The sequence below is a fragment of the Muntiacus reevesi genome, chromosome X (assembly GCF_963930625.1).
Source record: "Muntiacus reevesi chromosome X, mMunRee1.1, whole genome shotgun sequence".
Classification (NCBI taxonomy): domain Eukaryota; kingdom Metazoa; phylum Chordata; class Mammalia; order Artiodactyla; family Cervidae; genus Muntiacus; species Muntiacus reevesi.
This window is the reverse complement of record NC_089271.1, coordinates 147138573-147166534: the sequence shown is the minus strand read 5'-3', so window position 1 is coordinate 147166534 and position 27962 is coordinate 147138573. Positions and strand designations below refer to the sequence as shown.

Here is a 27962-nt window from a genome sequence, read left to right as displayed (position 1 = left end):
CCAACTGCAGTCACACAGTACCTGGAAGGCTGCAGGTAAGATAGTAGCACCTGACCTCATGCATGGGCCATCAGTGGGCAGCATGGTGGTGTAATGCTGCCCAACTTGGGTGACTGCAGTCTACAATTCAATTCACATTTTTTTTTTACTTATGAGGAAAATGCACACATTTAAGAAACTGTTACCTTATGTTGGTCTCTACCCCAGTTATCTCTAGTCTCATCAGAAAACTTGCTATTAGGTGGTTGTTTTGTTAGCTATTCTGTCACTTCAAACTTTATCTTATAATCCACTTTAATGATTCAAACATAAGAGTTATACATGTATATGAAGTTATGGCTTAACAAGAAAGCAGTTAACTTGCATTGTTTTTAAAAAGAATAAAGCACAATAGCATAGATTTAAGTGATCATTTGGCAACAAGCATAAACATAAGGTAAGGTAAACAGGCCAGTCTGTTGGTCAAAGCCAACAGCTAAGCTATTGCATTAAAATATGTTCCACAGCCACTATGATGTGTTTGGAACTGATTCCAAACATATCTAGCAGATCACTGGGCTTCCCGCTCCGAGGGACCCCTGACACTGCCAGCTGATGGACCACGATGTCAGGCTCCCTGGAGACGGCTGCACAGACGGCCTCCCCGATGCCACCTGCAGAAGCAAGGGATATTAGGGTCTGTTCTGGAAGCAGCTCGTCAGCCTCAAAACCCCATCATGTAGAGACCTTTGAATATGTGATTCCGTGGGAGAAATGTTTCTCACTAGGCACTGATTTATAAACAACCGTTCCCTAACTGGCCAGAAGAGTTCTCATTCAAAAGTACAAGTCTTCAAATTGCTCCCAGCCCTACTTATGGCAGGGGTTATCTCCACTGGGGCTCCATTGACACAAGGATCTGTGGAGATCAGATTCTCAAAACCTGTCAGGAGCCCAAGAATTGGCTGCTGACTTCAGAAAGGCCGGCGTGCAAGGCTGGCCTGGGGGTGGTGCCTGGGCAGTAGGTTGGTGCGAGTCCTTGACATAAATTAGACACTTTCCCTACTGCTAAGAGTGGTCTCTGTGCCTCAGCTGTTGGCACCACAGGGTGGTTTATGGGGCGCACCTGCTTTCCTCTGGGAGTCAGGAAGTTTGGCACGTGAATGGCAGCCATCAGCCCTTAATAATACTCGTGGCAGTGAGTCTCGAGTGGGTTCCCTAGATCTCCAGGGGGGCATCTGTTGCTGCCAGATAAGGGAGCAAGTTGGGGGCCCCCCAAAGGAGGGAGAGAGGGAACCAAAGGCATGGGGGTCTTCACCCCTGACCTGTGTCTTCTGCCCCTGGGGGTCCCAGTGTGTGCCCTTTCCTTGGAGAGTGCTTCCCTGCAGACCATGGGCTTGCTCTGGAGCCCCTGACACATGAACACATGAAGCTCCCCACTTGCTCCTTTGCTCTACCTGACCTTCCCTGGCCAAACACTGCCCAGCCCCTCTCCCTGGCCACACTTCCTGCATATGCTGTGTTCTCTGCTTGCAAGGTACTGTCTGCATTTTTTGCAAGGGGCAAACTATGAATCAGTCAATACACAAGAGCAACTGTGAAGCTTCTTACAATCCCTCCCGCCACAATGCCAAGTTAGTCATTCCACTGTACTGCCACTGAGCCACCCAAGGACCAGGCAGGGCACACTGTGCTGAGTACACACAAATGAGGATGGACATGAGACCTCCCTTAGCTAGTGTAGATGAGCAAGAGACCCTACACCCACACCCTTGCAAAGAGCAAGTAATACAGGGTGAGTGGTCAGCTGCAGGGACTTGGACTGCCCATGGTCATGGCATACTTCTGGTCAAGGAAAACAAAACATGTTCCACCAAAGCAGACTATCAAAATGGTCTGCCCCCAAGGCTTGCACATACCTTCTGGGTAGTGATCCTCCACTGTGATAATCTGGCCACCTGTGGCTTTTGCATTGGAGATGATGGTGGCAGCATCCAGAGGTTTAATAGTAAACAGGTCAATGACACGGATAGAAATATCTGGAAAACAGCAATAACCAGCTTAGTGTATCAAGCAGACTTAGACTAAAAAGATGCACTGGGGCAGACAGGCAGCCCAACCTCTACGTCTTCCAGTCCAAACTTCAGTATTCACCAACCCCCAACAGACCTTGCTTGGAAAGATCATCAGCGGCAGCTAAGGCTTCGTGCAAAGTAATTCCAGCTCCGACAACCGTAATCTTGTCGTTCACACTTTGACGGATGACCTGGTGGTGTGCCCACAAAACAAAAATGCTGCGCTTACTACACAGAATGAGTCTCCCAAGTGGAGGACAGTCTGCTCTCCAGAGCCTACCAATTTCAGTGCTTCACAGTTCAGTACACTGACCAATAAGGACTGCTCTCTTTAATAAGCCCCACTTCATGTTTATTTAACAAATTTGTCTACCTTTCCTCATGATTTACAATGCTAAATCACTAAGTTCTTTTACAGTATGTATGCAAAATGACCCTTTACCAAAGCAGGTGGATTTCCAACTGGAATGTGAAAGGCAGAAGGCCAGAAGCAAATTGGACAGAACATCTGCTCCAGTGTGGACTCAGTCCCACCAAGGGGTCTGAAAAGGCACCACCTCTGGACTGCTTAGACCTCTTTCTGGGGGCATCCATGCAGATTGGACTCTGATGATGAACATGCTAATGAGGGCTATTTGAGAGCACCTTGGGGTGCTCTGTGCCAAGCATCCTGCATGCCCAAGTGCCCTGTGATGCCCATGCATTAGTGGGCCCATTCTGTGACTGAGGAAAGCAAACCTGAGAACAGGAGGAACTCACCCAAGGCAGGGTTGAGACCAACAGCCAGACCCATATGAATTCAAAGCCCATGTTCCCAACCATTTGCTAGTCTATAAACAGACAGGGTTCTCTGCTCTTTTTTCATTGGTTTGTTTCTTTCAAAGTCACCCAACCAAAGGCACCTGGAATTAGTCTGCATTGCATTCCTCTCTATAGGTTTCCCTGTAACATAAGCACCACTGCTGACTAGATATTTAGGGTTTCAAACCACTTGCCCCATCCTTTAAGAATGTCCTAGCCTTTGTATGTGCGTGTATGTAAATATATACACACACACCTATATGCCCCTTTGCAAACCCAGCCTATAATTATTCATGCCATGCATATTATCACACATAATTTAACTCACATCAGGAAATTTACTTCATTTTGTCAGGATAGGACAAACATCACAGGGAAAAAAAGACAAGAGAGATGTGAAAACTCTGAAAACCACATGACTGTCACTGAGACACCCTCCCTGCCACCCCCAGAGGCAAACAGATGGCCTTTAGTGGGAGTCCAGGGAACAATAGCACCTGTAGTTCACACTGAAGTAAAGAGTTCAGCTTTTCCATTCAGTGGAATGAAACTACAGGGGGCTAGGAACTGTTCTGGATATACCTGCTCTCCTGTGGCACTAAAGCTATTCAGAGCTCATTTATTCATTCTGAGCACTACCACTGTAAATTCTGGAGCAGCCTAGCCCTTATCAATCAAGTTGGAAGTCACGTATTGCTCCTTTAAGAGTGACTATCATTCTTTTACACACTTAAGAAGAGTATTCTAAAAGGCTTATAAGATAAAAGGCAGGACATAAAACAGTCCTACACAGCATGATCTCAACTAAGATATACACTTAGAAAAAGTCAGGAAGAAAACATGCCCAAATGTCTGTAAGGCCTGCCTTCTAGGTGGTGGACAATCATGTATTTTCTCCACAGATGCTATTGGGTTTCTGCACACACAACTCCAAAAGGCAGGCCCACAGACAGCGGGTTGCTTACTGGGCTTGCTGCTTACCCTTCTTTGGCCCTCATCTTCAAAATATGGCTGCTAACTATCTGTGCTTCCAAGGCTTTCTCAAGAACATAGGAGATAGGAAGCACCCAGCAGGCCTGAAGGTGTAGCCACATCCCACAAAACCAACCTCAGGGCCACACGATGGCCAGAGGCAAGATGGTTCATGTTTGTTATATTCCTGGCCTCCAATGGGCAAAACAAGAACCTAACAGATCTACTACTCATTTGAAATGGGTTCTGTCGTTTTCTTAGCTTGACGCTGTCTGTGGTAACGTACAGCCAAGCAACTCAAAAGTCTTCAAGTTATTTATCTTTAAGGGTTCAACAGAGACTCCTTTCGGAAAGGAGAAAAGTTAAGTTCAGGCTGACATTGGCAGAATATTACTTTCTGAAGAAAAGCAGGCAAATATCATGAATTTTTAAAAAACTAGAACAAAGGAAGAATGAAGCCTCAACTGTCGGGGTCCCTAGCTCTGGCTTTAAAGAACAGTGCTCCCAACACAAACTAATACTGGAAGATACAGGAGAACTTAAGGCCTTACCTTGGCCTGTCCAATCTCAAAGCTTTCTTGTGGGGTGTAAATAATTGCAGTTTCTGGCCGACTGGTTCGAATGTAGCACATCCCCTAGGGTGTAAATGAATACCAGAGCCACAGTTTAGAAAATAAAACTAAATTTCCAACTAATAAACCTTAAAAAGCAGCTGGGAAGGACTGAACAATTCTTAGTATGAAAAACAAAATGTGCATTCTGGAGCGAGGGATAACCATCTCTAACCACTGGTCAGGTGTTACTGATCAGGAGGCAAAAGCCTGTGAGGGAAGCTGCTGGATGCCCAGTGACAAGCTCTCCATGCTATCATGCTCACCCCTTTGGGAAAGCTTCCTCAGATACACCCCAATCTGTTCTGTCTCGACAGAATGTAAACTCGGGGCACGAACACTTACTTACCTTGAATAGAAACCCTAAAACATAATGGTAAACAATTTTTGTCACAACAGCATGTAATACTTCATTCTTAGAAATACCTTAGATACCAGAACATAAAATTACTCATCTTCCAATGAGAAGATGTCAATTTTTTTCATCATCATCACCTTGAACATATAAATAGAACTATAAATGAATACTCAAATATCTATAGAGTATTTGTTAATTTGTGTGCATGTGTGCTAGGTCATGTTGAACACTGCGACCCCATGGACTGTGTAGCCCGCCAGGCTCCTCTGTCTACAGGGCTTCCCAGGTGGCACTAGTGGTAAAGAACCCGCCTCCCAGTGCAGGAGACCTAAGAGACCCAGGTTCAATTCCGGGGTTGGGAAGATCCCCTGACAGGTGGAAATGGCGAATTCTCTGCACCACCTGAGAACCCAATTGTTGATTTACATACATATTTAAATCATACACGATAAACTAATACATTAATTTAGAAACACTGCTTCCTTTTGTTCATTTACACGCTATGAACCAGTTCTGTTCAGTACATTTTTAGGAAAAATTTACTTAAGTGGAGCACACCCTGAATTCTGACAAGTTATACACCATGTATCTATCTGTCTCCTCAGTCTGGAGAGCATCTGTACTTGCCCAAAAGTTCCTACATGCCTCTCTCCCACCCAAGAAGCAACCTCTATTCTGATATCTCTTTTGAACTTTCCACAAGTAAGATACCGCAGCACACATGAACTTGTGCTGTATGTGCAGACATAAAATAATGTCCAGGATACACCAAGTAGAAAAGTACAGAACCATGTGTGAGCCCACTTAGGTTAAAAAAAAAAAAAGAAAAAAAAGTCAAAGAAACTCATGTCTCCCACACATTGGAAATGCCAGGAATGGAACTTGCATGTTGCATGACCCACCTCAACTGTGTGCAGGGCTGTGTGCAGGGCTGGGGGGTTGTGGTGGTGAGGTGAATCCAGTGACTGCTAGCTGGAGAGTTTGGAAAGGTAAAGATTCTGTTCCCTAAACTTTCCTGCAGCTGCAGGGTTCTGTGTCTCCTGCACTGCAGGCAGATTCTTTACCCTCTGAGCCATCAGGGAAGCCCCTGCAGCTGGGTTCTGGACAAGAGCCAGGTTGTGTCCAACTGATGCCCCTGAGTGAGACTTCAGGAGGGGCAGGCAGGGCAGAAGTCAGACTCTTACCCTTCTAAGCAGTTTTTGAGGAGGGTGAGCCAGGGCTGGGGATTCTAGGGTTCATCTGCAGTTACAGCTGACAACTCCCCAGCTTTCTGGCTATCACGAGGTGGCAGTCACACAGGCTGTGTCTAACACCTGCACCTGGTGACTTGTCACTGGAGCCCACTCCAGTGGGCTTGGCTCTGCCAAGGACTCCCAGTCCCAAAGTCCCACAGTTTCCCCCTCTTCTTGACCTAGGTCCCACCCCATGCAGGTCGCTGGGAGTTTGACCTTTTCGGCACTGTTTTTTTACAATGCAAATGTGTTCATGTTCTACATGCTTCTATTACCCTTTTTGGGGTAATAGTTCTATCTTTAAAGGGAATCCTACAGGACTTCCCTGGAGGTCCAGTGGTTAAGAATTCGCCTGCCAGTGCAGGGGACACAGGTTAGATTCCTGGACCAGGAGGATCCCACATGCTGCAGAGACTAAGCCCATGCACCCCAACTACTGACGCCCGTATGCACCCTAGAGCCCATGTTCTGCAAGGAGAAGCCATCACAATGAAAAGCCTGCACACCACAACTAGAAAGTAAGTATCACTTGCTACCACTAGAGTAAGCCTGTGCAGCAACAAAGACCCAGTGCAGCCAAAAAAAGGCTGCAATCAAATTACCTGTAACAAATATCTATTACCTTTATGATGAGACAAGTAATATCAAACCATCAGTACCAAACTAGCAGCAGAGCCCAGACACATTTTTTGTCTGCACCAGCATTCTCTAAGAAATACCTTGGTATTGGCTGCCAGGAAAACAGCATGCTCTGTTGAGATGGCATCACTTGGATAGAAAATCGTGCAGTTTGAAATGGCTCGGAACATGGCTAGGTCCTCTAGGGCCATCTGGGAGGGGCCATCTTCACCTGAGAAAGCAAAATCATAGCCCAACAAAGAAACCCCAGTAGGAGCCTGCCCTCCACTGGATGAGCGACTGTGCTGCCTGCCATGGGAGCCACCATCCCAGCAGTCGCCACAGACACTGCAAGCAACACAGCAGAAGCCACTTCTTGGCCTCGAGCCTTGCCAGCATCTGGCACTCAGTGTGACTGGTACTGCTGCCCTAGGTGACCCGCACTCTCTTCCAAGTACCATGTCTCTTCCCGTGTCCTCTTCTCTGAGGAGGGTCCCTCCAGACTCTGTTGTTTCTTCTCTGTGCTTTTAACCTTTTCCATCAAGAGACGAAAGTTTTCAGACTCAAGTGGTCTCTCATTTCTCATGGCCTTCAAAGTAGCTGAGCATTATAGAATATACCTTCGGGGTGCCCTGGGGGTACTGTTGGAACTCATGGACTTCATGTAACCCAATGTACACCAGGGTGTCCAAGCTCTTCCAGCTAGGAAGGGGACTGCCACCGTGGACACTGCCTGGCCTGGGACCGTTGTCTCTCCAAAGAACTTCAGTTTCTCTGGGTTGGACTTAGAACCACTTTTCCACTTGGCTGACTTTAAAACTAACTTTGCACCCAGCCCCAGGAGAGGCCCCTGTGCAGGCCCTCCTCTCTCCTCTTTTCCCTTGAATCTGGCCCACAGAGAGTCTCCTTTGCCACTCAAGCTCTCCCTGGAAGTCCCTGGGACAACACCCAGATGTGCAGTTCCAGCCCTCCCCTCCAGCCTTCTGGCAACAAGGGTCAGCTGTCAGTCACATCTACCTTGATGACCTGCCCTGCCACAGGCATGTCATGTGCCCCATCTTTCTAGAGTCCCCATTGCTATCCTCCACAAACACAACTCTCAGATGTTTCCTAGGCAAGAAACCACTGGGCACTGGTGTTTTGCTTCTCATGCAGTTTGGGACTTCTCCTCCTGTCAGCAATGTTGACGTCTTTCCACAGGATCTTGCAAGTCTGTTCCATTTTCTATCCAGTGCTAATGCACACCTCCGTCCTCCTCCTGGCTCCCCCATTTCCCATCCACAGTTAATGCCCTGATGTTGGGCGCCTTGAGGCTTCCCATTCTATCCAACCAGGCTGCTTATCCCAGCAGGGCCCTGGCAGGCTGTTTGTCCCAACTCAGACTAAGGTGACCAAACAGCAGGAAAGACTTCTGTGATACCAGAGTGGCCTAATCACTACTAGTATGTGGCTTGACACAGAAGAGGCACTCAGGGTAAGTATTTCTCAATGACTGAAACAATGGGCACTTTACGGTAATACCAGGAGATCAGCTAAAATGTTACCCAGTTTCTGGAACTTCTAAAACACAATATGGCCTTTTTCAAAAAACAGGTTACAAATAATCAAACTAATATCATGGAACTCTATATTGGGCAGTTCAACTGCTCACATGCTGATCTTTCTCTGTAAAGGAGGAAGGCAATTAAGACGATGGCATTGAGAACTCATACCTATGGACACCCCACAGTGGGACCCAATAAGATTGATGCTGGTTTGCGAGATGGCTCCCGTCCGAATCTGATCAAATGCTCGGGTCAAAAAGGCAGCGAGGGTGCAAGCAAAAGCCACGGTGCGACCACGGGTGACACATCCCAGTGCCACGCTCACCTGCATCACAAAGAAGGTGAATCAGAACACTCTTGGAGCCCACTTCCCCTCCTGTTTCCCAGTGTAGAGTGTATGCTTCTCAGGGTCACCTATCCTTTGTGCCCCCTCACCTCGCCACACCCCTCCTCCAGCCACAAGGGAAAACCCCAAACCTGGCAAATTCACCGTGTCCCCTGAACACTGCCAGAAACGAGAGGAACTGAAGTGCTGGACCCATTCCTTCAAATCCAAGCTGGGGAACCTCGGGACGCTCAAGGCCACCCTGCAGTCCTTGTGGCTCTCCTTCCCACTCTCCTTGTCCCCTGCCTCTGTCCCCTCTCCCCACCCTGCTGAATCTCATCCTTCTCCTGCTTTCTCAAGGGGCTCTCTGACCATGCAGTTGTCCCCTCCCCTCCTGTGTCACCTCAGTTTCTCCCTCACTTTCCCCTTGTCCTCCTGCTCCAGATCCTGCACTTCATCCATGTTCTCCTTCACAGGAAAACATTGCATGCTCCCTCATTTCCCACTTTCTGCATATTCTCCTTCATCTAGGCTGCCATCCCCATGAGGGACCTGGAACCTGCCAAATGCAAGAGGTCACCTGAGTTCCTCTGCATCGCATCTGACCTCTGAGGAGCATCTAGCACTAGGGAACACCTGCCTCACTGGATGTTGCTGCTCCCTCCCTGACTGGATCTACCAGGTGGTGCACCTGGACTAAGTCCTGGGGTTGAGTGCCACATTCCTCCTGATCTGCCTTCTTCACAGGGAACCAGCATGGGGTCCCATGGTGTCATTCTGATCTGCATGATGCTAAGGTCTCCTCTGTCTCTCTATTGCTCACCTCTCCTGCAAAGCCAGGCTCACACACCCTGGTGACCTTCAAACTAGAAGATGAGTATCTCAGAGGTAAACAAAGACCTTCCAAAGGGCGCATGGCTGTGGCTGGTCTCAACATCAAGATCCTTGACTCCCACATCTGCCTGCTAGGGAAAGGGCCCAGGGCATCCTTCCCACTGTCTCCCTGATAATCGCCTCTCAGCAACTAACTGCCAAAAGGTATACTCTCGCCCACCTCGGGTTGTTCCTTCAGTGGGGCAACATTCTGGAATCTAAGAGCTCCAGAAACAGAAAGAATAATTTGAAATAATCACAGCAGCCTTGAGAAACTACAAAGCTCAAAAAACTGGATAACAAATCCTTCCGTAAGTCAGGGGTTTTCCAATTCTTTTAACAAAACTGAAAGAGAACCTAAGTGAAGTGTCAATCCTTTACAAGTAATTTTCCACAAACAACTGGACATGAAAGATCACTGTGATTTTTGGCTTATAGCTGGGACAGGATTCAAATGAAATGAATGATGCTGCTGCAACAAAATTCTCACTCTTCCCAGCACCATATTTTCTTGAATAAGGTTTTCTGGAACTTACATCATTTAAATACAAATAGATTTTGTTCTGAATCTTGTCTTATTCTAGCTCTAAGTGTACTTAACTACTGCTACACAAGCTAAAAATTATAGCCATAGCTCAATCCAGAAGAAAAAAATGGTAATGTTCCAAGGCCTGTGGATGTAGGAAACAAATTTTAAAACCATCAATGTATATGCATAGTTTATTGCAGAATTATCAGTAAAAGGCTTCCATGAATAAGAAGTAGAATGGAAGTAAGAATTCAGGTAGAAAAACATTTAATTTTTGACAGAGAGAGCCTTTGTGTAACTGGATGATTTAAGTATTCGAGTGTCACAAATTATAATATATGGGAAGTTACATCCTTGGCATCAGTTAAATCTCAATGCCAAGGATATATTTAGATGTGAACTTAAAAAATTTAATGAAAAATTTAGATGCTAACTTAAAGCTTAGATCTACTTAGAAAAAGACATTCAGCGGTTTGGAAAGCAAACATATTTGGAGATAAATGATCTATCCCCTCTGACCTACCTGGCATCCCTATCCCCAGTCTAAGAGGTAGTCTAACCCCTCAGGGCTCAGTGAGAGCTCCTGTGTCCCCAAAACCCATTCCTGCCCCAGTCTTGTCTGTCTCCCAGGTGCTCTGGCCTATGCCCTAGTGCCAGCCTTGGTTCCACCTGGTCATCTACTCTCCATGAGTCTGCATCTCCCCAACCCCATAGCCACTGTCCTGATCAAAGCTGTCATCTCCTGCCACTCCCCTACTTCCCTCAGCAAGCTCTTCTCCACACCAGAGTCTTGGGCCCTTCCTTCTGCTCCCTGAACAGCTCCAATCTGGGCATGCAGCAGAGCTAGCTGGGCGCTCTGCTGGGAATGCTGTCCCTGGATCTGCATGTGACGGACTCCTTGTCGCTGAAGTCTCAGTTTAAATGTCACCTCTTCTGACAGTTTGCTCCTGATTGGCCCTAGTCACGCTCTCCCCGCAGCCACCAGTTTTATCTGGTAGCACAGAACACTACTCACTTGCTGGCTGCTTCTTTACTAGGTTTTTTTTTCAGTTGCTGGTTGAAAGAATCAATGCATAGGGAAGCAAACTTTTGAGGTTCAATTCAGAAAAATATGAGTTGTATTTTTTTCCATTCAAAATGGAAATAAGTTAAGGAGACCCACTGAAAAATGCTCATATCCTTACAATTGAAATGACCTGGTTTACTGAACTGAGGGGCTTAGATTCCAACACTGATAGGGCCAGGGAAGCACCGTGAACAAAGGAGCAGGCCAGCAGGAGGCAGGGACATGGAGAGATAGCTGTGGATGCCCATCTAAACAGGGTCCCTGCTTGACTCCAGTCAACTGGTGGCAGGAAGGAGGGACTGTTGTTCCAGTGTTGCCAGATCTTCCCATTCTTTAAGAAAAATCCAGAAATCTGGATTCCATATAAAAATTTCCTGACTTTAAAAAGCTGGCAACTAATTTAAAATATTTGTAAATACTATTTGTTCCAAACAAAATATCTCTGGTCATGTGAGGTCTACTGGCCCATAGATTTCTGGCCAGTGCTGTTTCTGGCCTCCGTGATGTGAGGGTAAATAAATGTGTGCTGTCCTCTGCACTGGTGCAGAACTTTAGAAGTCAAGGCATTTACTTGCACGAACACTGAAATATCTAGGCTATATCAGGCCCCAGGGCGGAGAGACAAACCACAATCCCTTGAGGTTCTGCACCTACTGGCCACAGCCAGGCAATCCTACAACATCCCAGGGGCCACCTAGAGCTACTAGGGAGCTGGGCATTCTTCAGACTTGGAGCCCTGAGGTCAGATGGCTGCAGCCCGCAGACTTTCTGGAGAGTGTGTGGGGCCGTCTAACCATGCCTGTCCCAGCAATCCTGGAAGCCAACCCTCACATTCTACCTGACTGCTCTCTACTTGTTTCCCCTGAGACTTTTCCCCTCCACTTCCTTTGCTTTTATAAGTGGAAAGAAAAACTGTAAGGGGGGCAGGCCTCCTCGAGTGGGTAGTCATTTGTCAATGAGATGACTCAAAGTGATGTTCCTAGCACACATACCATGTTTTGCTCAGCAATAAAACACTCGATGAAGCGCTCAGGATGTTCTCTCTTGAATATGTCAGAAAAGGTGGAGTTCTTGGTATCACCATCCAGCACAATAACTCTGTCATTTGCATGGCCCAGCTTGGCCAGAGCCAAACCACATGCTTTCCGAGTAGCTATCTGAAAATCAACAGGAGAGTTTCTTAGAATGCATTTAGAAGGCAGGTGAAATTTGGTAGAATTATGAATTGTCATCCTCCTTAATGAAGAAAGCAAATTTGTAATTCACCAATAATCTCCCTTGGGGTAATAAAAAAGGACTGCTGAGACTTCCCTGGCAGTCAAGTGGTTAAAACTCTGCGCTCCCAATGCAGGGGGCACAGGTTCAAGCCCTGATCAGGGAACTAAGATCCCACATGCCATACATGTGACCAAAAGGGAAAAAACAAAACAAAGACAGGATTGCTAGCCAATCTTACATCCATACTTCTCTCACTTGAGTATCAATTTCCCAAAAATAAATTTATTCTTGTCTCATTCTTATAGTTGATTAAAAACTTAAATTCCCCAACATGCAAATGCCTCTGTGACTTATTTTAATTATAAAGCTGGTAACAGGGGCTTCCCTGGTGGTCCAGTGGTTGAGAATCCACCCTGCAATGCAGGGGACACTGGTTCAACCCCTGCTCCCGGGAGATCCCACAGCTGTGCAGCAACTGAGCCCATGCACCACAACTACTGAAGCCCATGTGCCCAAGAGCCCATGCTCTGCAACTAGAGAAGTCACGGTGTGAGAAGTTGCACAACACAACTAGAGAGTAGTCCCTGCACTCCACAACTAGAGAAAGGCCATGTGTAACGAAGATATAGCACAGACAAAAATAAGTATTTTTAAAAAATGATAATACTCACTGTAAATATTAAAATGGAGAACTTTGGAATCATGATACAAATAAAAAACAATTCCATTAGCATACTGTTTGAGACTGGACTGAACCCATGGATTAATCTGGGGGAGAACTGACATCTTTACTATATTTTTTCTATTAAAAAACCCCCAGATTTGGTATTCCCTCAAAGAGTTAAGCACAGAATTACAACTATGACCCAGCAACTCTACTCCTAGGTAATTACCCAAGAGAAAAATACAAATACACAAAAAGCTGTACACTCATGTTCATTGCAGCATTATTCACAATAGCCAAAAGGTAGAAATAACCCAAATATGCAGCAACAGATGAATGGATAAATAGCAGCCTCAAAAAGTTTGCATATTATATGATCTCATCTATATGAAATGTCTGGAACAGGCAAATTCACAGACACAGAAAGTAAATTAGCAGTTACTAGGGGCTGGGTGGGAATGGACAGTAATGTTTGTGAATATAGTGTTTCTCTATGGGAAGACTGAAATGCTGTAAGATTCAGTGTGGTAATAGTTGCACAACTCTGTCATATGCTAAAAACCATTGGATTGTACACTTCAAATGGGTATATTGTAGAGAAAATTTTACCTCAATAAAGCTGTTATTAACAAAAATAGGTTTGCCTCTTCATTTATCTATCTTTGTTCATTCATTTAAACACTCTAAAAAATATTTTTTAAAACAGGCAATTCACATAGATGAGTACAAAAGTCAAGTTATAAAAGGATATTGAATGAAGAGGCCATCTTCCTCCTGCTCTCCCAGTTCCTCTCCCCAGAGGTAAGGGAAATGATAGGGTTTTGAAGTATTCTTTTGACAGCATGTGAGCTTTTAAAACTATAGTTTCATAAGTACCTTAATATAGACCATATGCATTTATTTTTAGTTATTTTATTTTTTATTGCTATTGTAAAAAGGAATAATCTCTCAATTAATATGAGAAAACAATCAATCCTTGTATATTAGTTTTGCTACAAGCTCTCTTTCTGGACTCTTACTTCTAACGTATTTTCTTATTTCTTTTCTTACTCATTCTTATTTCGATTCTCTTTTGAGTTTTCCAGACATACAACTCTGCCACCTGCAAATAGGCTTGCCTTCTCATTGTCAGGAGGGAGTCTTATTTTGAACGACCACAATTTCTCCTCTCTTAATATTGGTGAATGATTTGCATTACTAATTTGAATTTCACTGATTCCAATACTTCTTTTAAGGCACTAAAGAAGTTGAGACTGGTGAATGTCTTATTCAGTTCCATTAGTTCAGTTCAGTCACTCAGTCGTGTCCAACTCTTCGCAAATGTCTTATTTAGAATTTTTAAATCAATATTCCTAAGTGAGGCTGGCCTGTAGTTTCTTCCTTTGGGCTAGCTTTATAACATTTTGGCTTCATAAATTACCTTCTCCATATTCAAGAAGATTTGAAATAGCAGAGGAATTAATCTATCCCTTAAAGGTTAAAATTAAGTCACTCTTGTAACTAACTGAACCTGGCACTTTGGAGGTATAACTCCTAGACAGTTTTCTCAAATTTTCCTAATGGCTGTTATCTCCTTAAGTGTTTTTAAGAATTTTTATTTTTGGCCACACTGTGCAGCATGCAGCATCTTGGTTCCCCGACTAAGAATCAAATCCACGCTCCCTGCATTGGGAGCGTGGTCTTAACCACTGGATCACTAGGGAAGTCCCTGACCTACTTAGGCATTTTGTGTATTTTTACTTAACTTTGGTATTTTATGTATTCCTTAAGATGGTCCATTTTTTAAATAGGTTTTCATACCAATTAGAATAGTTTTCTCAAAATTCTCTGAATGTTCTCTCGATTTGTGGTAATCTTCTCTAGTGACTAATTTTATTCATTTATAGTTTTCATCTCTTTAAGTAGACTAGGTAATGGCTTGTCTACTGTTTAGTAATTCAGAGAGCCAACTCCTAGATTTGTGTATTAATGTGACTTCCTGTTCTTTAATTCACTAACTTTTTAATCAATTGGCCTGTGTCCTTAATTTCTATTAAAATATATGCACTTCTAAAAGTTTCAATAATCTCACATACTTTCTAGACATAAACACTTCACCATAATCAATGCTGGAATCAACATTCATTCTATTCTGCACGCTTGTACAGGTATTTCTGTAGGATAAATACCTGTGAGTTGCACTTCTACTTTGAAGGGTGTGAACAGTTGGTGTTAACACATAGTACCAAAGTACCTTCTGTTAATATGTGCTTTTTATTAACAGCTTTCTTCTGCTTTTAAATTTGCTTTCTAGTTTCTCAGTCAATTCATTTATTATTAATCCATATTACCAGGCTAAGAAAACATAAGTAACACTCAAAATGTTCCCAAATAAATAAGGAAGACAAATTTCCTTCCTCCCAGGCTCGCCACCTAGTTTCCTTAGGTTGTGAAGAGCCTGCCTATTTTGGATCTGCTGTAATATACCAGAAGGTAGGACACAAAAATCATGATAAAAACAGAAAAGGTTTATCAGGGTTTCATGCCTAATTTGTTTCCTTTTTGAAGAACTGGCCTTTGGTGAACTGGTGCTCTTCCTTGTGTAAACCAGGGATTAAGCCCAAAAGATCAATCCAGCTAGGCCCCTGTCCTTCAAGTTGACATAGAATCATGGAGTTTCATGCACAATGGTCTGCCAGACTACAGACTGAATTTAGGAAGCAAGCAAAAGCTGCATAGCACTGGACGCAAATAAGTAGTGACTGACTGGTAAGAAAATTCAGACCCGAGTTAAGTTTGAAATCAAAGAATAAATATCAAAATAGTAAAAAGGTAAATCCTTCTTTGTTGCTTATAACCTTTAACTAAATGTCACACCACCTAAGAATTGGTTCATCTGGGGAAATCAGAGTAAACAGGAGTCCTCTGTATTTAGCAAAAGCAGAGAAAAAAGTTTGCCTACCATATCACTGACTTCATAATCAGGTGGAGATGTCATTTCTATATCTGAGATGTTGATTTGAGGCGAGTCTTCAACAGGGGCTTTTGGTTCGAGACTCTTATTGGTCTCTATCTGGCTCTCAATTAGTTTGATAATTGCATCCGCTCTTTCTTTTGGCATTGGCTTTCCATGCCAATTTTCTGCATCTTCAACACCTGTAACCCAATGGATAAAAGACACTTATTCTGTAACTCACGAGCCCCTGTTCAGTCATCTGAAAGACATTTGGAAGGGAAAGATGTCAGCCACAGAGTATAAACCTGGCACAAGGGGCCTGACATGGTACTGTGGTGGCAGGAGACAGCCTGGACAAAGGCTGAGAGGCTCTTAAGGGGGCCACTGGCTAACATGCTGGTGAATGGAGGGAACGGTGAGGGAGATGAGGCTGGAGACAGGTAGGGAGGATCTTGTGGGTACAAGGAGTTTGAGTTTTGCCCAAAGCAAGATGGGAAACCCCTGAAGGGTTTGGAAGTGGGGGAGGTAACTGATCAGATCCATGTTGTAGAAAGATCACCAATGCAGGCATATGGGGACTGGCTTGAGGAAACTGAAGTGAGGGAGAGAAGACCAGGCTTGGGCAAGAGAGGTGGAGAGGAGTGAACAGACTTGAGACATACGTTAGGAGAAGAATCAATTAGAATGGATGACAGACTGGGTGTGTGTGTGGGGCGGCACATAAAGGAGAGGTGGAGACAAAGAAATACCCAGGTTTCTTACAGGAGCAAATTGGGCAAGTTGTCATTTATTGAACTGGGTGTACCAGAAGACTATTTTGAGGAGAAGTCAGAGAATAGTTTTCTTCTAAAATGTTAATATTAAGAACACAGCAGAAATCACTCCCACTGCAACTATTTATACTGGAGATGAACAACTTTAGGTGTCCACTTTGAAATCAGAAAGAAGTTATTAAGACTTTCAACCACCTTCCTCCCCTGACCCTCAGTTCCACAGCTGCCTTTCCCAGAGGGGCCACTTTACTAGCAACCTGTGTGTCCTCCCAGGTAGCGTGGGCACAAGTCATTGCATGTATGTGCATACATTCCTGTTTAAGTATCTGCTCACACACCCTCTCTCACTCTGCATGCCCTGTGGAGATGGTTCCCTGCTGGTTCGATAACTGATGGACTATCCTCCCAGCCGCTCCCTCGTGCTCCCTCGTGCTCAAATCACTTGCTGGGCGTCTGGGTTTCCCCTCCCCAGCCCTGACCAGATCTGCTATCTACAAGCATCAAGGAGACTGAGAGCATCTGGCACATGTCAGAAGCGTAATCACTGTGCATGAAGTCAGCTGTCTGTCTGCTCAGCGAGCCTCAGCCTCCTGTGCTGTGCAGAGGCTAACAACCCTAAGCATAAAAGCAACACTTCCTTACTTGGAACGCCCCGGCCCTTGAAGGTCTTGGCAACCACAGCAGTGGGCTTGTTCTTCATTTGAGCTGCCTGCCAGAACACCTGGCACAGTGCCTCCACATCACGGCCGTCCACCACCAAAGTATTCCACCTGTCAACAGAAGAGGCATCCAGGTTAGAAGGCGAAGGGGGAAGGAGCAGAAAGGAGGTGACATCAAGTAGGACAATTACCCAAAGGCTTCGCAGCGCTTCTGATAGACATCTATGGAGTACTCGAGAGGCAAAGTGGTGCTGTGGGTCAGGCGATTCACATCAAAGATGGCCACAAGATTGTCCAGACTGTAGTGGGATGCAAAGGCCAGGGCCTCCCAGACGGAGCCTTCTGAGGACTCACCATCTCCCACGAGGCAGAACACCCGGTAGCTGGGGCAAGTCAAGAGAGGTTATGACCCTGCCTGGGGCTCCTCTGAGCCACTGGAACAAGTACATTTCACAAAGAGAAACAAGAGGAAGAGAATGAAGCAGGTGCTTCGGATCAGCAGGTTCCTATGAGACAGTTTTCCTTGTCAAAGCTGCCCAAACTCAACAGCTGAGGAATCGCAGCTTTAAAAGCTTGGGCCTCATGAGATGGGCTGCACCTTTGGCTAGTTTTCTCATTTTAGCTGCAAACGCTATTTCTAGGTTCTTTCACTTCTCTGGGTCCAACAAACAAGAGGGGACGGAGAGAAGGCCCTTAAACACCCAAACATTCATATACACAGTTTCTTGGTAAGCTCTTTAAAGCACGACTACCTTCTATTTCTGATCTTACAAACTTATTTACAATAACCATAACAATCAAAACATTCTACTTCAGAAGCATTTGTTGCTGCAAATATTAAACTCCTCCACAGCAGAAACATGAAATGTTTGTACCAATAAAATATAATGCAGACCCCGGGCTGTAAATGGACTTTTTAAAAAGTGATTAACCACACAACAGGGACTAATAGAGGCAAAAAGGAGAGATGAAAAAGGTCAATAGTCTTATGGGAAATGGAGCAGGGCAACTGCCCCAGCAGTGGAGAAAGCACACCATGGAATGTATGTTCTAGTCCCACAGTTCCCCCAGGGCACCTGAGTCTGTGGCCCCTCAGTTCCAGGTTCCAGCCCAGGTAGCTCCTATGGAAGCACTTTATTGTGCTTTCTCCACTGCTGGGGCAGAAAAATGCTGTAAGTGAAATTTTTAAAGAGCGACTTACCACACAACAGGGACACCCCATTTTGCTGCTCCTATATCAGCAGCACCCAGACACACACCCTTATAATAAAGGCATGAAATTGCCTGTCTTTTGGAAGGTGGAATCATTCCAAAAAGAGACCTTTGATTATTAACATACAGGGGTCCCAAATGGAAAGGCGAACACACCATCTGTTCACTCTATAGTGAAGCTCACTGAAAGATGGGAAACAGGAAGATATCTATCTTGGTAAAGACTTGAATCCTAACAAACTAGTTTCTATACTGCAGGCAGCACTTAGAACCCAACCAGAGATGCCGTAACAGTTTCCTGAAATACGATTTCTTTTTATTGCTTGAATACTTGGTGACTTGAACTTTTAAATAACTGTATTCCCAAACTAATAAAGGATAAACAAAGCCAAAGTGCCAGGGGTGGGGTAATTGGAGAGTTAAATGGTTTCTGAGTAAGTGTCTTACCTAGCCTTGTCAAAGTACTTGCCAGTATACGCCATCCCACATGCAGCCCCCAGTCCTTGCCCCAGCCATCCAGTTGCCACATCAACAAATGAGAGTCTCTGTAGGAGAAGGGACCAAAAGAACCTAGGTTAGGTGCACCTGCAGGGTGCACCAACTTCCTAGGATCGGGCACCAGACAAAGGTTACTCTTCACAGCAGCCCCTCCCACCCTGCAAGGGAATTAACTCTTCCCCACACCCACACGCTCTCCAAGTCTCAGATCAACATTAAAAAGACAAGGAAGTCACATGGAATCTATGCAGCTGGTGACGGCGACTGCAGATTTGAGAACATAGAAGAGGGCAACTTCTCCACATGGCAGCCTAAGCAGAGCCCAAAAGCAAACCAAAAAAAAAAAAAAAATCTAAGCATGAGCCCTGCCATTTTCACAAGGCCTTTTATCTAGCCATATACAAACCAGATGTTCAATGTTTTTGAAGAACATGGGCTCTTAAACAGGAATCAGACACACTGAAGACTTCCATTTCCCTGGTTTGTAAAACTCAAGTCAACTGAGATTTGGGAAGGGGTTATGTAAAAGGTCATGCTAGAAATGAATCTCTTTCCACCACCACTCCATTGTTTCCCCCCACCCTGCTTGTAGGCACAGGCTGTCACTGTCCCATGGACAGAAGGTGGTGTCAAAGGTCTGCTGCACCGAGGCCCCACTCCCAAGCTTCTAAAGAGACACCAAACTTGGTCAATGCTTCCACTGCTACCATCTCAGCCTGTCCACAAACCTCTCTCTCTGTCACTGCAGTGGCCTCCCCGCTTCCCTCCACAGTCAATTCTCAACACAGCCACCAGGCGGAGCATGTTAAAACATAAGCCTCAATCGCTGTGGAGAACTGTCCAAGGTCTTGCCATCTAACGTCAATGGGGGTTCTTGCAGTGACCCCCATCACCTCTCACTCTCTCCTCCACTGCCCCGGGTGCCTGGTGTCCTGGCTGTCTTCTGAATGCACCGGGCACACACTTGACTCAGGGCTTCAGCACTTGTGCCTTCCTCTTCCCCCAGAGGGCCCGGTGCTTATGCCTAAGAAGGGGCACAGCTCACTCCTTTCAACTCTCGGCTCAAATGTCGACACCAAGACCTTCCTGGACCATCTCTTTCACCTAGTACTTCCTGCCCCTCCAGTTCCTTTGGATTTAGGATTCTTGGCCCCTCTGGCATGCTAGCTATTTCTGGGTTTGTTTCTTCTCTGTCCCCTCCCTCCATTCAGATGTCAGCTTCATTCAAGCAGACTGGTTAGTGTTGTCACTACAGGATGGCTGAATGGTACTTGTGAGTTCTCGGATCTCTCTCCTGTCTTGATCCACCCTATGGCTCTGCTCCTCCTGGGGCTCCTGACCTTCCTCCATGTGCTTCGTGCCCTCACTCTTTCTGTTTTGCACCTCTAGCTCTGACAACTGTCCCACTGAAATCCCTCCTGACAACCTTTCTAACTTTGTCTTCGTCCCCACAGCTCCTACTTTACTCCTGTAACAAGCTCTGATTCCCAGGTGCCTTGCGTGCCCTTGGACCAAGCCTGGGCTCTATGCTCAGACCAACTCCACTTCCCCCAGGTTTAATCCATGGGTTCCCTTTTCTTTTCCAAGAACTCCTAAGCTGTGTGGGGACACACAACTGAGGTGGTCCAAGACCAAGAATAAAGATGCACTCAGTGTGCCAAGGGCACCCAGAAAAGAAAGTCTTCTCTTCTAGGTAGCATTTCTCATCTTTGTTCTGACATAAAGTACACTTCAAGAATAGGTTTACAAACAGGGTTTTTGGTTACTTCCCAGGCCTGCTTCGTTGAAGAAAACAAAAGCTTATGAAACAAAAACTAAGGCCAGGGTGGTGGATGGAGGGATCATGAGCACCATGAGGGCTCCAAGGGAATCTGAGCACTTCATTTAGCGCCATGCCCAGACCTGAGCAGGTGGCCTCCATCTGTAGTTGTCTGCATAGACACCGGTGCCCTAGGAGCACGGATTATGAAGACCCTGGCTTCTTGGCCTCCAGCAAGTCCATTTACTCTATTCCCAACCAGGTCTGAGATGGACTATGCTCCTGAGTGTTTTCTCTTTTCTAACTTTATCTGCTGTATAAATCTGACAAACACACAAATTCTGGTAGTTAACCAGTGTCCAGCCTGCGATTGCATGCCAGAAAGTCACTCTATACTTCTAAGGCTAATGACTCTTGATTATATGACAGCAGCGGTTATGAGAGAATCTAGGCTTTTTTTTTTAGGCCATGCTGTCCTGCTTGCAGCTATCTCCTGGACTAGGGATCAAACCTGCACCCCTGGCAGTGGAAACACCAAATCTTAATCACTGGACTGCCAGGGAATTCCCACATCTTTCTCTTTTTATTTGGCTGCATCCCATGGCATGGGGTATCCTACTTCCCCAACTAGGGATCAAACTTGAGTCCCCTGCAGTGGAAGCACAGAGTCTCACCCACTGGACCACCAGGGAAGTCCCTCTTTCCTTTTTTAAAAAACTAGAGCTCTAGGGACTTCCCTGGTGGTCAAGTAGTTGAGACTCTATTTTTCCACTGCTGGAGGCATGGGTTCAATCCCTGGTCAGGGAAGTAAGATTCTGAATGCTGCAGCCACCGCCCCCCACTCAAAACCAATAAACAAAAAAACCCAAAACCAGACTAGAGCTCTAAACAGTCATACTTTGTATATCTATAGCTATTCACTTTTTATGATGAAGGAAATATAAACTTACAAAAATGTTGTTAAAAGAACACAATGAAGTTCCCCATATTCTTTACCTAGATTTTATTAGCTATTACTAATTGCACTCATCTGCTTTATCTCTCTTCCTCTACACACATCTTTTATTCATCCCTGGGCAAACCTCACTTGAGATTACATTTTAGACACCAAGACAAGGGTCATTAACTACAGCTCCAGGTTCTCTGCCTGTACTCTGCCTTCTCTTTACTTTCCACTGCTTAGATCTAGGGTTTCTATTTGCACATGATGTTCTACCAGTTAAGTTTTAAATGCTCTGCTCAGAACACAGCAAACCTTCCGATAGCATCAAAAGAGCTGCTTGTTCTCCTAGATCGATCTTGTTTTTAACATTCCTTTTCTTTCTTGTCCTCCAATGTCATGAGGTATCGGGTTACCATATCTAGCCTCATGAGAAACTCCCTACTGGTGATCTGCAGAAAAATGGAAGAGAAAGCTGACTGATAGGCGTGGGATGTACCTTCAAATCAAGCTCAATGTTGCCCTCCTCTACCAAGGTGGCCCAGGATGGGAGCAGCAAGACTCTGGGTAGGGGGATCTTAGTGCCAGATGGGTTAAGGTGAAGTACTGAAGGAAAACAGGGGCTGCCAGTTGCTGCAAGTCATCCTTCCCACTATGCAGTTTTTGCTAGAACACCTTTTAGATCTTTATGAGTTACCACAGTCTGAATGTTTGTGCCCCTCCTTCCAAATCTCTTATGTTGAAAATCTGAAGCTGAAGGTGATGGTATAAGGAGGTGGGGGTCTTTGGGGAGTGATTAGGTCATGAGGGCAGAACACTCAGGAATGGGGTCAGTGCCTTTATAAAAAGGAAAACCGTTTCTCCTTCCACCTCACGATACAATGAGAAGTCCGTAACTGGGAAGATGGCCCTCACAAGAACACAACCATGCCAGTGCCTTGATCTTAGACTTCTCACCTCCAGAACTGTGAGAAATAAATTTCTATTGTTTATAAGCCACCTAGTCTCTGGTGTTTTGTTGTACCAACCTAAACAAATGAAGACATGAAGCAAAGAGGGAAGAACCAAAAGGATAAACAGAGGCCATCACAGGCCTTGTTGACACATGGTGACTTTTAAAATGAATTTAAGAACCAAGTTTCTGAGCTGCCCCTAGGTTCCTGTGCCAGCTTACCTTGGAGAGGACGAAACGGTCATTGTCTGGGTTCTCTGGGTCCGTTTGTTTATACCTCATCACATGGAAGAACAGCACAGACATGATCTCAGCAGCACTGCTGCAAGATGTGGGGTGGCTGGAAGACATGGCACAGGTCATTTCTCACAGGCAAGTGACTCACCAGGGACACACACAGTGCACAAGGAAGCCTTTCAACACATGGTCTCCTCAAACCAGAAGCAGCAGTCATTTCTTCCAGCCCCAGAAGAACCCAGTCAAGGGAAAGGGATGCTAAGCCACTCAGTGCACCCCCACCAAGATCACAGCTTTTAAGAATGCTTTAAGGCCCAGTAATCTCACAACTCCTCTCCCTGAAGAGAGCAAGGCCTCATAGACTAGCCTCCTTCTATCACTGGAGCACCGGCATACTTGGAGAAGTTCACCTGTTGACTCTGTAAACATTTGAGTATTATTTCACTTGAATTCATTTGTGGTATCATTAATCAGAAATTCCACGAAGCAGAAATAAACCCACGCTTATATGGTCAACTAATTTTTGACAAGGGAGCCAAGAATACTCAATGCAGAAAGAACGAGTCTCTTCAACAAATGGTAAGGGAAAAACTGGATATTCACATGTAAAAACATGAAACTGGACCTCTATCTTATACCACTCACAAAAATTAACTTGAAATGGATTAAGACTTCAATGTAACACTGAAAACCATAAAACTCCTAGAAGAAAACATAGGCAGTAAGCACCTTGACCTGAGTCTTGGTGAGGATTTTTTGAATCTGACACTAAAAGCAAAAGCAAAAAAAAAAAAAAAAAAAAACCCAACAAAAACAACAAAACAACAACAAACATAAACCAAGTGGGACTGAGTCAAATTCTTCATGGCAAAGGAAACCATCAACAAAATGCAAAAGCAACATACTGAATAGGAGAAAAGTATTTGCAAATCACATATCTGATAAGGTGTTTATACACAAAATATATAACAAACTCACACAATTTCATAACAACAAAAAATCCTATTAAAAATGGGCAATGGATCTGATAGGCATTTTCCCAGAGAGGATAGACAGCCAAAAGGCACATGAAAAGGTACTTAATGTCACTAATCATCAGGGAAATTGCAAGTCCAAATCACAATGAGATATTCCCTCACACCCATCAGAATGGCTATCATCAAAAAGGTGAATTAACAAATGCTAGCAAGGATGTGCAGAGAAGGCAATCACAACCCACTCCAGTTCTCTTGCCTGGAAAATTCCATGGACGGAGGAGCCTGGTGGGCTGCAGTCCATGGGGTCACTAAGAGTCGGACACGACTGAGCGACTTCACTTTCACTTTTCACTTTCACACACTGGAGAAGGAAATGGCAACCCACTCCAGTGTTCTTGTCTGGAGAATCCCAGGGACAGCTGAGCCTGGTGGGCTGCTGTCTACGGAGTCGCACAGAGTTGGACATGACTGAAGTGACTTAGCAGCACAAGGATGTGGATAAAAGGGAATCCTGTGCACTGTCAGTGGGAATGTACACCAGAGCAGCCACTATAGAAAACAATAAGAGGATCTTAAAAAACAAACAAAAAAACAACCTACCTTATGATCTAGCAATTCAACTACTGGGAATGTATCTGAAGGAAACGAAAACATTATGTGGAAGAGATATCTACACCCCTATGTTCACAGCAGCATTATTTATAGTAGCCAAGTCATGGAAACAACCTAAGTGTCCACTGATAGATGAATGGGAGATTTCCCTGGTTAGGAAACTATGATCCTACACGCTGAGCCACCAAAACTAAGTAAATAAATAAAATATAGAATTTATTTTAGAAAGATGAATGAATAAAGGAGATGTGTGGTACATATATATGACGTAATATAATTCACTCGTAAAAAGGAAATTCTGTCATTTGTGACAACATAGATGGACCCTGAGAATATTATTCTAACTGAAATAACTCAGAGAAAAACAAATACTGTATTATCTCCTATATGTAGACTCTAAAAACAAAACAAACAAACAAAAAAACCACACCAAAGTCCAAACTCAGAGAAGATCATTGGATTTGTGGTTACCAGAGGTGGGGGTTGGGGGGAGCTGGAATTGGATAAAGTTGTCAAAAGCTACAAACTTCCAGATATGGGAAGTAAAACACAACTAAATGACTATAGTTAACACTGCTGTATGATATACACTTGAAAGTTGTTAAAACAGTAGATCCTGAGTTTTCATTACAGGGAAAAAACATTTTTCTTTTCCATTATTTTAAATCTATGAGATGGTGGATGGTAAATAAACTTGTGGTCATCATTTTACAATATATTTAAGTCAAATTATTATGCTAATATATTAATGCTGTGTGCTCAATTGTTTAGTTGCTAGGTCGTGTCCCACTCTGAGTGACCCCATGGACTACAGTCTGCCAGGCTCCTCTGTCCATGGGATTTCCTAGGCAAGAATGAATACTCGAGTGGATTGCTATTTCCTTCTCCAGGGATCAAACCCTCATCTCCTGCATTGGCAGGCAGATTCTTTACTGCTGAGCCACCAGGGAAGCCCCATGTGCTCAATTACATCTCAATAAAAGTGGGAAAGAAAATTTTTTTTGGGGGGGGAAGAAAATTTTAAAAAACCCCAATGAAAAAAATGCATTCTACTACCTAAAATGAGTTTCTTTTAGGAAGTAAATGGTCAGACTGAGAAGTTTCTCATGGTGGAATAACTTGAGGCCCTTACAGAATGAAGCAACCCTTGCTCTTAAAAAAGCAGCTTTCATGGGCATCCAGGCAGGCACTCTAGAGCCCTGCCATGCCCCAAAAGTCAGAAGAGTAAGATTTTAAGTGCAGCTCATGTGTATTACTAATCTCCCCTTTCAAATTTCACAATACAGAAAATGGAGAGTTAAACCTCTTGGCTTTGCAAATATCCCCTAAGTAGATGCTCCTGTTAGAGATCTCTTGAGAAAATGTAGACCATTATTAGTTTAGAAGGTGAAGGGAGCAAAAATAAGTGTAAAAAAACAAAAACAAAAACAGAACCATGCACATCTCCATGACAGGGTGAAGTTAGAAGTCAATAATACAAGGAAAATGGTAAAGCTTACACTTCTGTGGGAATTAGGCAACACACTATTAAAATAACTTAACATGCAGTATAATCTGTAAAAATATTGAATCACTGTATTGTACACCTGACATTAATATTGCAAGTCAACTATAATTCAATTTTAAAAGAAAACAACAAAAATCCTCCACAGTGTACTTAAATGAATAGGTCAAAGAAGAAATTGCAAGAAAAGCTGATAAACTTTTAGAGACAAATGAAAAACACATTATACCAAAATTTGTGGGATGTGGCAAAAGCAATGATGAGAGAAGTTTATAGCTGTAAATGCTTGCATTAAAAAAGAACTATCTCTGGGAATCCTCTGGCAGTGCACTCGTTGGAACTTGGCGATTTCACTACCCTGGGCCCTGGTTCAATCCCTGGTCCAGCAACTAGATCCTGCAAGGTGCACGGTGAGGCCAATAAATAAAATAAATTTTTTAAAAAAGTCTCTCAAGTGAAAAAAGAAAACACCCAAAAAACAAACAAACAAACAAACACAAACCTAAGTGCACAGTGAAAGAAAGTGAGCTCGCTCAGTCCTGTCCGACTTTTTGTGACCCCATGGACTGTAGTCCACCAGGCTCCTCTGTCCTTGGGATTTTCCAGGCAAGAATATTGGAGTGGGTGGCCATTTCCTTCTCCAGAGGATCCTCCCGACCCAGGGATCGAACCTGGGTCTCGTGCACTGCAGGCAGGCTCTTTACTGTCTGAGTCACCAGGGGAAGCCCTTAAGTTCACAACTTACTAAAAACCACAGAACTAAACCAAAGCTACCAAAATGGAAAAAGTAATAAAATGTTAGAGCAGAAACAAATAGACTAGGAAAACAATGTAGAAAATGAACCAAAACAGAAGTTGGTTCTTTGAATAGATTAACAAAATTAACAAACCTTTACCTAGAGTAAATGAAAAAGAAAATTACTATGTGTACTAAATCAGATTTGAAATTACTAATTTCATTTCAGGAATGAAAGTAAGGCTATAACCATCAATTCTACACACATAAAAAGGACTATAAAGTACTGCGAACAACTGTATGGCAATAAATCATTCAACCTATAAGAAATTTCTAGAAACAAAATCGAAGAAGACTGAATCACAAAGAGAAAATCTGAATAAATCTACAATACGGAAATTGTATCAGTAGTGGAAAAGCTCCATGACAAAGAAAAACTTTGAACTTGATGGCCTCACTGCTGAATCCTCAATTCTCTTCCAGGAAAAAAACTAAAACCAAAAAACCCTGAAGAGAACACGTTGAAACTCACTCTGGGCCAGAATCGTCCTTATACCAATACTAAAGGCAGACAAACACCTTCCAAGAAAACTAGCCGCCAATATCTTTTATGAATATTGACAGAAACATCTTTGACAAAATACCAGCAGAAGCAACAGTCCCCCTTTGCTAGGATTCTTACTCCCCCATCACTTTCTTTTAAGCTTTATTTCTCTGAACTCCACCTTCTGGGTTCGAGGCCTTGGTGTCGAGGACACCTCCTCACACAAACAGCGCTAGGCCGCTCCCGCTCCCACGATAGCCGCCCGGGTCATGCGCTCCACCCGCCGCGCCCGGACTCCTCTCCGTTAACCTGAGAGGCCGGCCACGGGCTCGAGAGGGGTGGCTGCCGGAGCACGTGGCGGCCAAATCCGGAGAGCGTTAAACGGGGCCTCCACAACCGAACCCTCCCCGCCCCCCAACGGCTCCCTCAACTCTCTCCACAGGCGTCCCCGCAGGGCGAGCCACTCAACGACCCGAGCTTCGACGAGGGCGCCTTACCCAGAGTTCGAGGCGCAGGTGGCCCTGATGGAATGGATGCGCAGGCGATTGGCCATGTCCCGCAGAATCTGCAAAGTCTTCGCGTCAGGTTTGGCTTCGTCCGCCATCGCGGCGCTCTCCTCAACGTCGGCCATAGCTGTGAACACGTCCGCGTCTGAGGAGCAAATGCAGCGGAGTGTGCTGCGTGGCGTACAAACGCGCCGCTCCCACCGCGCGCCGCTCCCTCCGCGCGCCGCTTCCCTCCGCGCGCCGCTTCCCTCCT

General features: G+C 44.6%; 1 protein-coding gene across 1 annotated transcript; it reads right to left on the bottom strand.

Annotated features, from left to right (window-relative positions):
• Nucleotides 1-33: 33 nt before the first annotated feature.
• Nucleotides 34-27957, bottom strand: TKTL1 (transketolase like 1). Its single transcript, XM_065916383.1, has 13 exons — nucleotides 27701-27957; nucleotides 22816-22933; nucleotides 18892-18989; nucleotides 17424-17615; nucleotides 17216-17343; nucleotides 15807-16000; nucleotides 11976-12140; nucleotides 8359-8515; nucleotides 6748-6878; nucleotides 4379-4462; nucleotides 2149-2245; nucleotides 1899-2018; nucleotides 34-653 (listed from the first exon to the last, which is right to left on the bottom strand). Exons 1-13 carry the CDS (start codon nucleotides 27832-27834, stop codon nucleotides 481-483), a joined length of 1791 nt encoding a protein of 596 aa, XP_065772455.1. The 5' UTR covers nucleotides 27835-27957; the 3' UTR covers nucleotides 34-480.
• Between the last annotated feature and the right edge of the window lie 5 nt (nucleotides 27958-27962).